Genomic DNA, 14,061 nt, shown 5'->3' with positions numbered 1-14,061 from the left:
TGCAAATGCGCTGCCTTCTTTTAAGGATGGATTATCTCTGTCATAATCAATTCTTGGTACATCATCACCCTCTCCTTGCTCATCCACTCCCATAGCTATGTTCTCTTCCTCCTCTTCATCAGTCTCTTCAAATTGTGCCCCTGTGACAATATATCCATCATAGTCCTAAAATTCTAGCATATCCCACTTGTCAACAAACTCAGGATATTGCCTCTCATCATCATCAGGTGCAACAACTTCTTCTATTGGTTCAACGTGTCTTGCCTCATCATCTGGAATAATGGGATCCATCCTATTTCATAAAACAATGAGGCGATAAGAACTCAACCAATTCAACATATGATGCAAAACTATCACACCCGGGTTTTAGAGACCCGGACGCGAACATAAACATCAGGTGTGCTGAGACTAAGTCTCACACATATGATGAATAGTGGTACAGAAACGAATGTCATAACTTTATTATACAATAGGAGTTATGTACAAAATAAATAAATAATTATATGATAAGGAGACAACGATCCAACAACCCAAAGTTGACTGGGAGACGATAACCTAGATCTCTCACGAACACATCGCAACATCCTCCATGCGCCTCATCCTGTGGTACCTGTCCTTGACCTGTGGGGGGTGTGAGACAGCAAGAGTGAGCTCACATACGTTCATAGCTCAACAAGTTATGGGGAATAATGTGCATGAACTCGCCAAAGGTGGGAGCTCATGAAGTGTAAGGCTTACCAAAGAGGATGGTTGACGCTGAGCATTGCTTTTAAAGTTGGTCAAAATTTTATTAGCGATTACTAGGTATAAGTAAATACCATACCAGAATAATAATAGAACAAAATTAATAATAAGTCCCATGCAATGAAAATGACAAATTGAATTTAGTTTCATAGTTTAATCATGCGAGAGTCCTGAGCTGCTCTTGACCGTGAGCTTGGCTAGTATACCAGTTTTACACTCTGCAGAGGTTGTACCTTTTACCACAAGTCGTGTATCCCATGTCGCCAGGGTTAGCTAGACCCTTAGACACTGCCGAGGTGAATGGCTAGGGATCCACTACGAGGTCTTTACAAAGTTCCACTAGCTTCCAAAAACCCGCTACAGTTTATGGGAAGAGCACTTGCAAGAATTCCTCGTCTGACCGCCATCGCAGCAAAATCAACCCGAGATCCTCCCTGCATGCAACTCCCCTACTACCCTTTCCCCTTTTGGGTAAGGTAGTCTTCCACTAGCTTTCCTAATTAGTCAGCCAAGGGCGTCAAATTCCACCCTTGTGGTTGCACGTGTTTCTCAAGTTAAGCTCCATGTTCCAATCAAAGATAATGATGATCTTGACATGAACATAAATAAAATAATAAAATAATTGGAACATGGATATAATGAAATATTATCCCAAAAACAATAAAGCAATAGCAAACTACCCAAATGATTCAGGGGTAACAAGGTAAAAGGATAAACAGACTAGGGTGACCTATTGGGTCCTATCAAAATTAAACATATGCATTGATAAGTGATAATAAAGAACATTATTAGGTAATAGAAGTGTTCAAGGGCACAACTTGCCTAAGACTTGAGATTCTAGGCACCAGGATGATGTTCAGGTGACTCGCGACCTCACTGCTAGTCGTAGCAATACAAACAGACATGGTATAGACAAAATTAACATCACACCAAACATAAGCACATACTGCATAATAATAATCTACGCGTTGCTACGAGATCGTGGGATCGAGAAATACTAAAATCGGAGTCATGGTTAGGGAGTTATGATCTATGGAAGATCTATGTGATTAAAATATTAAACTATATTATAAATTGGTTAGAATACACCATATGAGAGAATATTCTATGAATAATTATCCTAACTTTAATCTAAGTCATTATTTGACTAAAGATCATCTAGTTAAATTATAACCATAAGATCATAAGTTAATCCAATAGACCTAGATTAATCCAATTCACATAGGATAAATAAATATCTAATTATAAAAGTATGAGACAGGGTATAATCAATGTTGTTACTGCGTAGTAAATATTTATACGAGACTAACGCAACTGGAATGAGTCAAATCGGAATTAAAACAGAGTTATGAATTTCCAAAAGTTTTATATATTTGATACAGGATTAATTATGAAATCAACTTTAATATGGTTTTCATGTCAAAACAGAGACACTATATGATAAACAACATTATTACAAAATTATAGGAACTGGAATAGATTAATTTGGACTAAGTATGAATTTTCTAGGAACTAAACAAGTTCTAATAATTATTTTTACATCAAAAATAAATTTCTATTTCATTTTCCCCTGATTTACTTGTTTCCTGGACTGGGCGCATAATATACAGAGAGTCTGGGGGTTAACTTGCAAAAATCTACCAGACTCAGACTTATCTTATGGTGGACGACAGGTTGATTATTACATTTGCCAGGGGTTCTTTTGTAAAGCTACGGAGCCGAAGCAGTATCATGTAATCCAGGTCGTGCGATTGGATATGGACGGTCCTGATTAGAATTAGTTTTGCGTGAATCGATATGCGATCCACAGCCATTAGATCCGACATCTACGGTCGTGATTTAAAATAACTCGGAATCCATCATATCCATCCGATCGGATCACAACGGCGCCAAATCACCTGCCTGAATCCGCACGCCGCAACCCATCATGTCCGTCCATTAAGATCAGACGGCCGAACGGCCTTGCCCCTAACGCCTGGCCGACCAGACGGCCTCACCGCCAAACCCCACAGCGGACGCCATGGTCGGCGACAGCGATCCCGCGACCCGAGGCCTTCACTCACTGCCCGACTAGCGCAACTCGAATAGGAGGATATAGCGAATCTAGAGAAGTAAATCTCATGGAGATCGGAGAAGTGGGATTCCCTGCGCACGGTGAGACGCGGCCACGGCGGCAAATCGGACAACGGCGACGAATTCCCACGACCCTGGTTGATAGCCTTGTCCGAGGAGTCCATCAACACCCGTAGCGAGAGACGTCGAACACCCAGCTCGGTCTGGCGCTTCGATTCTCGATGATGGCAGAGAATCGCGTGCGATCCGCCAGTTGCTGCCGCAAGAATTCCTCCCCCTCACACACAGTTTTGAGGTGTTTGGGCGAGATGGATGAGAGTCGAAGGGAGAGCAGAGCAGAGCAAGGGCGCGAGGCTGCGGTACTTATACCCGAGGGGCCCGAGGGGAAGCAGGCGGGCAGTCCCAGGATCCACAGGCTGTTGCGCGGCGGTCGGAGTTTGTTAGCCGAGTGCGAAATGCGGAGAGGGGATAACTTTATCCGGTGGGGAAAGCATCCGAGCGAGACTAGGCGCCAGCATGCGGAAGGAGGTCTCATCAACGATATCCTCCACGAGCGTCCCGAAGAAGAGGGGGAGTTCGCGCCACACCCGTGAGATCCACACGGTAGCTTCGGTGCTGGGAGGTTGAAGACGCCATGATGCCATGGACCCACACGTCAGCGAGGAGAACATTTCACGTGTGTGCACGGCCTCAATCACTGATTGCCTGGCCCCACACGTCAGCGTGACAGAACAAAAGAAAAAGAGCTCTGAGTGGGCCACACGAGGTGGAAAACATATCTGGGCCGAGCGCGGGATGCCGGAGCTGGGCTAGAATGGGGAAGTCCAGTCCGAGAGCAAGTTATCCCTTTTTATATATATTCTGTTTTATTTCCATTTTTTCTTTTTCTAAATTTTGATTTCAACTTGAATTCAATTTTGATGGTTGGTTTCATACTTTGGCCAATTGTGCAAATTCAAATCCTAGCGCAAATAATATTTATTTATATATTTTATTGTTATTTACATAGGATTTTCTTTCTCCTTATATTTTCAAATTCTAATTTTTCGAAGTCAAATTTGTCTCACAAATTTAAACACTATTGTTAAAATACAAAAACTTCAGCAGATGCATATCTCTTTATCCACTTATTTGTTAGTTGAATAGTTTAATGCCATTAATTGAGTATGCACAAAGAGAAGAAATCTAGATAACCTCTAAAGGTTACATGATCCCCAACACACTTTTATAAGTGTATTTATTTATTTTATCATTTTTATATTTTACAAATTTTAGGGCTTTACAAAAACAAAGCGTCCACCAAATTTGATACACAATCCACCACATATTATCCAACATATACAATCCACCCCATATTAGTAGCCAACACACATAAAGAGGAGAGGAGAAAGTTCTACTACTTGCCTGAAGGAGTGCTGCTGAGTGTCTAGCCTAGAGGAGAGGTGTTGCTGCCTCGCCGGCGTGGAGAGCTGCTCGAAGTACGCGACGCGTTGATGCTGCTATCAAGATCCAGCGTGGAGGAGATCTGGTGCCGCTATGGAGAGTTGCTCCTCCTCTGTAATGACAGCGTTTGTGCTGCTAATGGAAGCCTGGCGGGTGGGACAAAACATGAGCGCCGGCCACACCGACAGCATCGATGCTCCCTCTTCCTCGAGAGGAAGCCGCTCAGGCAGGAGCTCGCGCTGTAGAGCAGGGGATTGGAGAGGGCGGCGATGGGAGCACGGGCTGGACCAACGACGGCGGTGGGTTGTCGGAGCGCGGGCTGGACGAGAGTCGGCGACGGGAGCGCGAGCGGGCTGGACGAGAGGCGGCAGTGGATTGGACAGGGCGACGGTAGATTGGACAGGGCGACGGTCAGCCGGAGCGCAGGACGGACACGCAACGGCGGCGGTCAGCCGGAGCGGGCGAGCCAAAGAGCAGGACGGACACGCAGCGGCGGTCAGCCGGAGTGCGACCGGAGAGCAGGACAGCGCGTCAGCGCCGACAGTGGTGAAGACTGCAGCGAAGGAGAATAGGAGATGGATTGGGGATTTTTTTCGTTGGTTCCATAGGTAAGAAACGGAAGGTTAACAGAAACGACGTTAGAGGGCACTATTGGGCAGTGTATGCACATCAAGTGTAGAACCGAGAAACATATGGATAAAACTGAGCAGTGGTCCATAACTTAGGGTACCCATGTAAAAAACCCAATTAAAAAACGGAGGGGTACTTTTTATCGGTTGGCTTTTAGCCGATGAAAAATAATTATTTTTTATTAGGTTTCTCAAAGACTCACAAAAAAAATCTCGCGAAAAAATTGTTTTTTCCTATACACTATACTTCTCTTTTTCTGTTTACGATGGAACTTGTCCATTTCTCTCGTGCTTAATTCTTCCTGCCGTGCCCGTGCCATGTTGCTTATTGCTATTATTACTGCTAATGTCAACGATGTGCCTGCTACGATAACCGACAAAGGAACAAGTGAGCTTCTCTAACAATAAACCTGAAAGTGATAACGACCGATTAATAACCACATGTTGGTATGGGGTCACAGACATTTTTATGCAGCTGATTGTTCTGACTGAATCTCCAACACCTAGGAAGCCTAGTCAGACAAAGAAACTCCTCGCTGACCACATTATCGTGACTCGTTATTTTAATTTGAACAAGTTAACTACGCCACTGTTGGGGACCGTGCATCTCACCATGCCAAGTAGCCGCTATCTGTACTAAAATTTCCAAGACTCGCTCGCCGCCGTAACTCGCAGCTGAATGATATATCGTCCTTTCCACAAGCGAGCACTGCACCTACCGCCTCTAGCACCTACTGACCGACGCCACGCACGCGACCACGCGGCTTCTGCGAATAACGGTTAAAGCTCATCAGCATTTCTCCGCTGCAAATTACTATTATCTGGGCGCGCACGTGGCGGCGGCAGCTCTCCACGATAGCCAGCCTATAAAAACGGGAGCCAGCATGATCATTCAGAACAGCAGCCCAATCCTCTCTTCGCACCAAGTCACCAGACACGTACACCGACGAAGGCGACGACGACCTGGTCATCAAGCGGGAGGACAATGGAAGCCGAGGCGTTCCCGATCCGGTTCACGAAGGGCATCAGGTCCTACTGGCGCCGGCGCGCGGACGGCAGCGGCGCGGCGGGCCGCGGCAGGCGCCGTCACGGGCTGGTGCGCCTCGGGGATGGCAGCGGGCCCAAGCCGTGGGCCGCGAGGATCGGCGGCATGTTCCGGGCGCGCCGCGTCAGGGCTACGGCGCCGGCGGCACCGTCTCGAGCGGCGACCGTCGCCAAGGTGCCCATGCGCGTGCTCGGGCGGATACGGGACGCCTACGTCGACGTGATGCTGGGCGCTGCCAAGACGCGGCCGGCCGCGGCGCGGGCGCTGCCCAGCGCGCCCGAGGCGCTGTGGCAGAAGCGGGTGCCCGTGCGCCGGTCCAGCAGCAGCCAGGCCGGGCGGAAGCCCGATGAGCTCGGCCAGAGGCTCGTCATGGAGATGTACAAGTCCGTGCTCGCGTCCAGGAACATCTCCGGCATGCTCCAAGCGTCGGTGGCGCGATAGCGCAAGCAGGTGTGCTGCTGTGGCAAATCTCCGGTATGCCACGCACGGCACGACAAGCAACACAAGTCATCCACGTTTCTTTGCCTCTCTGGTTAACCATATGTACATGATACGTCTTACGTTCACAAATCACAAACAAACATAAAAGCACGGGGTGGTTCTGTTAGACTTCTCCAATCCCAGTAACCTGTAGTGACCAATGTAATGATGTAACTGCTTTAACCCATGTTTGTTCGTGAATTTGTGGTTCTGATACATGTTCTGAATATAAAGGACAATTATAATAAAATTTGATATAATATACTACATCCGTTCTTAAAAATTTGTCACCCATCAATTTATTTTTAAACTAAATTACGACAAATAAAAAGGAACATACCACATTTTCATTTGAGAATTAGGCCCCAGACAGTAGCGGAGGCTTGAGCTGAGCTGCGACGGCACCCTATTCAGTTTGGCGGCGGCGGCAGATGTTGGGACCATCTAATTTTCCAAAGAAATTATTATACCATCACAAAGTTTTTGCTACAAAAAAATAGCCCCCTTCACATTCTAAATTATAAATCATTTAGGCTTTTCATAATAATAAAGAAGTTCAAATTACTCTCTTCAATTTTTCAGATAATCTAAACTAACATTTGATTCAATTTACTCCCACTAACTATTTTACTTGGTCCAATTTATTCCTTAATAGGATTTTTTTATTTCTTTATGTATAAGTTGAGTCTTAATATGAAAACTTGTGAGGCAATAGAGGGCATTAAGTTATTGTTACAAAAATATATGTTAATTTTCCACTAACTTGATAGCTTAATAATTTTTTGATAAATAAAACTAGGACACAATATCATATAAAACATGACAAAAAATTAATAATGTATTCTTAACATAAAATTTGATGTCTTCTATCACGTCACAAAATATTAAATTGAAAGATAGTTTGTACATAGAGAAATAAAAAAAATCTTTTTATGATGTACCCCTCCATTCCAATTTATGGTTTGTTTGCCTTTTTTTATACCAAGTTTGACTGGCTCGTCTTAATCAAATGTTTTGCAAAAAATTCAAAAATTCAAAGCTGTACTTAAAGTATATTATATGCTAAACGATAACACAGTAAAAATAAATAATAACTATGGTTTTTTTGAATAAGACGAGCTTGTCAAATTTAGTTTAAAAAAGTTTTTGAGAATTTACAATGGAAAATTCTTGCAATCGACATTAATAACAAAAGGCTTCCCCAGGAATGGTGTAAATGGATTGACATGTTTGTTCACTGGTAATGTAGGAATGGAAGGAAATGACCAAGTAGATTCCTACTTCTAGACAAAACTTGTCTTGGACATGGTTGTTGGGGGGGGGGGTTCTCCTTTTTTCGAAGGTTCTCAAAACACTAACTTAACTATTTTTCTAGATGGTTTCAAGCGTTGCAAGAGTAGTACCAAAGGTTACCTTCAGTTAAAGCTGTTAATAGACGCGGGCACGAAGACTGTAGCTTCGGACAAACAATGTGCACACATGAATGGCAAAGCTAGGTGAAATCATGAAACATCTTCGGAACTCATTCATCAAGACAATAGAAGAAAAGATAACATTACCCTCAATATGTTAGATAGCTTAAATGTATAGGATTAAGGACACAATTGTAATTTCGCCGAAGCTATACTCCACGCCTATAAATAGAGGAACAGTGTCATGCATTAGACACGCTTTTTGGTCGAAGAAGAATACATCACTCTGCCTACGAAGTTGTACTTTCTTTACCTTCTTCTTGTAATCATACGAAGCTAAAGGTGTTCATGTAATCCTTTGTTAAATATAGAAGGAAAAGAAAGTAATACCTTATAAGGTCGAATCATGTGTTATATCTTTGACTTATGCATCATTCATCTTTAATATACTCAACATTTTATCCATTTCCCTTTTCATCTTCATCCTTTTATTCAACCTCCTCTTTGAGAATGAGATAATGAAAGGATAAAGATAAAGCTTGATCTGAGTGTGTTGCCTTGTCCTTTGATATCTTAAAGGGATAAAAAACAAGTAATCAACAAAGGTGATCCTTTTCGCTAAGACAATTTAACATAACAGTGATGTCAACAATCCTCATAGCTAGAGCCAAGAAAGATTGACCGAACAAAGCAGTGATGCCAAGTTTGGAAGAAGATGGTTTTGTAAGCAAAAATGGGCCTATAGTTCATTTATATTTGGTTTTGGTGTTTGACTATCAATATGACCATTTAGACTTATATAATATAATATGCTAGTGTTCTGGATATAGCTGAAAGGGTGTAAGGTGGTTGGGCTTAGCAAAAGTGGTGATCTAATTGATCAATACCTCAGCAAAGACACAATAAGCCATCATTGAAGACCTATAAGATATGCAGAAGTTGAAGACATAAGATGGAACCTAGTTAGACATGAAGATTTTAAAGAAACAAGTATAGAAAGGGATATACATGAACATCAGATTAGTCTGATGGGCCCTCCCTAGGGGCGTCAAATTATAGGGTATCAAACTCTAGCAAGGGTGGTATTGTATTAGACATGCATCTGATTACTCAGATGGTTGCAGCAAGGAAGGCATATGAGCATTTGGTTCCATTGTTCACCAAACAGGGCACCCATTAGACTGAAGTAAATAAGAACATCACAATTACACTCTCGATACGATGGTCAATATAGAGGTTATAGAGAGGTTTGGTGGGCATCATATTACTTTGATGGCATGCATAAGACTATATACTACCAAGGAGCTACCCAACATTTGGCAATGCTATATGCAATGGCTTGCCGAGGAGAAGGGATCAAAACAATCTGATGCTAGGCATCGAACCATTTGATGGTCACACAACATGTGCTTTCCTTTACTCCAATGACTCGTTTATTTGGGGAGACTATTTATATCCCCATGGGTCGCCATTTGGATAGAGTTGAAGTGTATTGAAGATATAGGAGTGTTAATACACTTCACCGAGTGCTCTAGCGACCACAAGTACTAAAGAGAAGTTTAGCTAATGATAATGGTTCTTAGGCTAGTGTGACCCACTTAATTGTGCTTTGATCTAGGTTTATGCCTAGTACTTAGTGAAGTTTGCATACCTCTTAGAATGTAGTGCTTGCACATAGTTTTGTTATACTTGGAGGGACTTGTATTATTACAAGATCACACCAATCATGTTTGTGCTATGCTGCCACAGTGTACTAGAGGAAACAAGTCCTACAATGTTTTATTCAGAAGCTCGATAACGAAATGATAGAGTGGTGTATAGAAGAGGTCATGTCGGAGACCCACTTGTGGGTGGATGGGGGAGGCACGAGAACAAGGCCCCTATCACCTAAACAAATACACGTCTAGATGAATAGGAAACACAATTGAAGTCTTTGATGGATATTCACATTAGCTGATCGGACTGTCAATGAATCTAATCTTGTGAATGGATATTCACATTGTCTGAAAACCAATTCTAGTATTCTACTATCAGGTTCACTCTATGTATAATAGAGACTGGACTCGACCTGAAAGTATGAAAAGAGGAGAAAGATGGGTCAAAGTCCAAGGGCCAACATAAGTATGAGATAGGTTGGGCTTGTCCATATCATGGCCTTGTGTGAATCCAATACCTTACATTGATTTATAGTACCTAACAATAGTGCACTATCCACCCAAAAAGCAATACAATAATGTTGCATTACATTTGTAGCACTATATTTCCCCACAAGCCAATTTTACATGTTTATGTATGTAGCCTCATGAGTGTAGTACAAACCGAGACGTTTAACAAAGTTAAGTATCAATACAATGCTACATTTGAGTTACTGTATTATTATAAGTAATAACACATCAAATGTTGATGCCAAATACATTGATCAACTAGCATATTATCAAACGAAGAACCAATTATCAATTCTCTAAGCATAAAAAATAAGAACTAAGTTGATGCTAACATATCTTTTTATTTGAGGCTTAACACTTATTCCATTTTGTGAGGCATAAATTAAAGTGCAGAACCTCTAACTTGATTCCCGGATACATGGTCATATAATTAATTCCCAATGAGCAATAAGAGTTCTAACATGGTACTGTAGTGAACTATGGGTAATGGTGCCCCAACAATGATTATATGTTGTTGACAATCCATTGATTTGGTCTTGATATAGTGTTTAACATAAGTATAATATGAACATTAGTTGTGTATTGCGCTACCCGTTCGACCAAGTGTGAGAATGTTGAAATGCGATCTCGGCTAATCCCAAGATGAATCATGAGATTAATTAAGGCATAAGTATTTGGTGCACCCACCATCATCTTAGGGCATGTACAATGGGTGCCTTGAGATATGTTTTTGACTGTGTTTAGGAGGCTAAATGTAAAAGAACTCAAGACACGTCACTGACGGAGACACGTCTCTTGGCTCTATTGCTCTATCTTAAGATCCTGTTTTATGCTAAGTTCTAAGTTAACACCACCTAAACAAATACACCCCAAAAATAGATTACATGTCGTTTAAAAAAAAGGGTTACATAGACAGAACAGAAGACACAATTTAAGCACCTGAGAACCCACAGCTGATCGACGGTGAAGCTATATTGTGTGTGAATATTCACATTGCCTGAAAACTAATTGTACCATCAGGTTTACTTTATGCTCTTATGTATGTTACTCATATACATGTACCTTGCTTACGTTGTTCGTATTTCTATACATTTTCGTGTGAAACACATACTTGACTTGACTTCAGATGAAACAGAAACCAACGGTTCCAGCGCTGCGGAAGACTGCCCTTCGCCGTGCCCTGCCGCGTGCCGGGCTTTGTTAAGGGCGGGGCAGGTGGAGGCGTTCGGCGGGGGTGAGCGTATGGCGGAAGTGGCAGCGGTGGCCGTAGGGGCAGACCTCGCCGGCGAGGACCATGCGGCAGACCTGGGTCTTGTAGCGCGGATGGCGGATGACAGGGCGGAGCTCGGCGACGCCGTGAGCGAACTGGCACTGGTCGCCGTAGGGGCACGCCCCCGTCTCCTCCCACTTGTTGCACAGCTCCGTCTTTAACATGCCCTGGTTGTACACCTCCAGCTCCACGCCGCCCGCCGTGCGATGCTCCTTGGGTTCCTCGCTTCTCTTGTCGCCGCCATTGCCCTTGTACACGCGCTGCTGATCCATGCATCGCATCAGCAAGGTGCATGCAACAATGTCGGATGCCAACGAGCGGGGTGTGAGGTTGGCGAGGCGTGATCGTGAACTGGGGGAGCTCACCGAGCTTCGGTTGGTGGTCGGGTTCGACGCGCGAGGCTTGCGGTTGTCTTCGGCCGGCGTGGCGGGGGCCTGTACCTGTTGCGGCTGGTTCATCTTGAGGTAGTCGTTGGAGCGGACGGAAATGCTCTTGGGCAGCACGGCAGGCTTCTCGGGAGCGCGCTCCTTGGCGGCCTTCTGCTCCCCGAAGCGCAGCCGGCGGACCTCGTCGGCGATCGCGGCGGCGGCGGCCTGCTTGCCAATGCCGCTGAGGAGCGCGAGGCGGCGCGTGAGGTCGCCGTTGGCGACGCGGAGCTCGGCGTTCTCGCGGCGGAGCGCCGCCGCCTCGTCCGCGGCGTCGGCGAGGCGGGCGAGGCAGAGCTCGTAGCGGTCGGCCACCTCCTGGTACTGCAGCGCGAGGCGGGCGAGCTGGAGCCTGTGGCCCGTGGCGGCGTCGGCGTCGGCGTCGTCGTCGCAGTCGCAGTCGCCGACGAGGGAGGAGGAGGAGGACGGTGAGAGCGAGATGGTGGAGGAGGTGGCGAGCGGCGACGGCGAGGAGAAGCCGAAGCTGGGGCTGAACGGCGAGGAGCAGCGGAACAGCGCGTCGTCGCCGCCGCCGCCGCCGGCGACGGAGGCGAGGTTGAGGTAGCGCGGCGAGGCGAGGCGCTGGTCCCCGAAGGCGAACGGCTTGAGCTCCAAGGCCGAGCGAAGGCGGCCGGCATTGGCCGGAGATACGAGAGCTTCCTGCATGGTCGAGGGAGGCTTCCAAGGCAGAGACGAGGAGTACTCGGCTACTCGGCCTCTGCGAATTGAGGAAGCACATGGACATGTCACAAGAAAATCAATCACTTGTCTTTATTGATGATGATGAAGTGGTGTTCTTGCACAAAGGTTCACGGAGTTTACGACAGAAAAACGACTAGAACGGATTAGCAAGGCCAGAGGCCACAAAATTTCAGCAAGGTGCCAAATGCAGGATCCGAGTTTTGACTGGCTCCCCTGTACTGACGTCTAACCACCACTGACCTTGGATGAACTCGAAACAACCATGCGACGGTACCAAAAATGACGGGGGGGAGAGTGTGTCACGAAACAGTGGTTCCATTTCCATCTGATCGGATACAACCACTGAATGACTGAATCACAAGTAAAGCAGCCAAATTCAAGACCCGAGCCTACTACAATTGCAGTCTGAGCGAGCGACAGAAAGAGTGCGATCGGCGTTCCATTAGCTATATACCGAAATGCCATTAAACTGAGGAGCAGTCGTACCTCGTGGACGAAGAGACGGAAGCAGAGGGTACGTTGGAGACGACGATCGAGGATTGTGGAGGGAGTTGAGTGCTGCTGGGAACGAACGCGTGGCTTCGTGCCTAGTATATAATAACTGGGGAGCATGCCAGGAGCAGGGGAGACCGTGGGCCCCGCGCGTCTGCGAGAGCGAGACGGCAAGGGGAATGAGCCAGTCGGTGGTTGGAAGATGGCTCTGCTTCTGGTTGGGTTTCAAACTTTTGGACGCCTGTGAGTTCTGCTTGTTTTTTTTTTTACTTATTCCATCGATGGAGCAGTTAGCAGTATCCGTTTGGTGCCGCACGACGACTGCCCGAGCTGTGATGCTTGCAAATCACGGTTCGAGTGCTCAGCACAATGTACAGACTGGAGCATGTTCGAGTGCGGCGATTGCTCTCATCAGTATTGTGATGTTGTCTTGTGAACCTTTTTTTTTTTACATCAGTGTCTGGTTTTTATGTGGTCCGTCGATTTCTCTTTAAGATCTATGTGATATGGAGTTGTTTATTAGGCTTTATTCGAATCAAATATGGTTCATTACCTGCTAACGTTCAATGTTTACGAACATGTTTGCATACTGTTTGTTTTTCACGGAGCCACGGACAGTGTAAACAAACTCGTAACATGTGCATGCCTTGCAACGACATATAATATAATATAATATTAGCACACAACGATTACATGAAAACGAGCAATACATATATTATTATTGACATTAATATGTTATAAATTATTTGTCAACAACCAATACAAAACTTAACCTAGTATCCAGAGCGTCTCCTCCTCCCCCTCGCAAAGACGTGTGGCGGTGGAGAGTCAGCGCGGCGGTTCGAGGCACTTGCTGACGGAGAAAGGTCGATGTACTCTATGGTGGTGCCGAAGAATCTAGGTGAAAGAGACGAAGACGAAAAATGATATATTCCTAAGTTAGGGGTTAATTTACAACGTCAACAGCGAGAAGGAGGAGGAAAAGCTCATGGTTGTTTCATGCTTGGTTGCACATGAAAGAGATAAGATTTATCTTATATGATTGTTCGGCGAGACACAGAAAGAAAGATAGATCTACACGGTTCGCGCGTGACACACGACACATGAAACTCGTGTTTTAAAGGAGTAGAGATATGTGTGACCCTTACCACGGTGGTTTATGGTGAAGTGAAATATATTTT

The 14,061-nt window shown here is 45.1% G+C and overlaps 1 protein-coding gene across 3 annotated transcripts; it reads right to left on the bottom strand.

Annotated features, from left to right (window-relative positions):
• Nucleotides 1–10,769: 10,769 nt before the first annotated feature.
• On the bottom strand, nucleotides 10,770–13,091 carry LOC100273982 (uncharacterized). 3 transcript variants are annotated; one of them, XM_008674274.2, is made up of 3 exons: nucleotides 12,875–13,091; nucleotides 11,627–12,404; nucleotides 10,770–11,524 (listed from the first exon to the last, which is right to left on the bottom strand). In XM_008674274.2, exons 2-3 carry the CDS (start codon nucleotides 12,350–12,352, stop codon nucleotides 11,192–11,194), a joined length of 1,059 nt encoding a protein of 352 aa, XP_008672496.1. In that variant the 5' UTR covers nucleotides 12,353–12,404; nucleotides 12,875–13,091; the 3' UTR covers nucleotides 10,770–11,191. The 3 variants fall into 3 exon arrangements, with proteins under 3 accessions (XP_008672496.1, XP_020405180.1, NP_001141840.2); XM_020549591.1 differs by lacking the exon at nucleotides 12,875–13,091 and adding an exon at nucleotides 12,629–12,867; NM_001148368.2 differs by having other exon boundaries at nucleotides 10,848–11,521; nucleotides 12,875–12,939.
• Nucleotides 13,092–14,061: the final 970 nt, after the last annotated feature.

This window comes from Zea mays, chromosome 3 (genome assembly GCF_902167145.1).
Source record: "Zea mays cultivar B73 chromosome 3, Zm-B73-REFERENCE-NAM-5.0, whole genome shotgun sequence".
In the NCBI taxonomy this organism is placed as follows: domain Eukaryota; kingdom Viridiplantae; phylum Streptophyta; class Magnoliopsida; order Poales; family Poaceae; genus Zea; species Zea mays.
Note: the sequence above shows the minus strand (reverse complement) of the source record. Positions and strands in the feature narration are given on the sequence as shown.

Excerpts from the sequence above, each read along its gene's own strand:
- LOC100273982 (XM_008674274.2), bottom strand. The coding sequence starts at position 12,352 with ATGCAGGAAGCTCTCGTATCTCCGGCCAATGCCGGCCGCCTTCGCTCG. Across the intron at positions 11,525-11,626 it reads CGACCACCAACCGAAGCTCG|CAGCGCGTGTACAAGGGCAA; the intron begins GTGAGCTCCCCC and ends TGCATGGATCAG.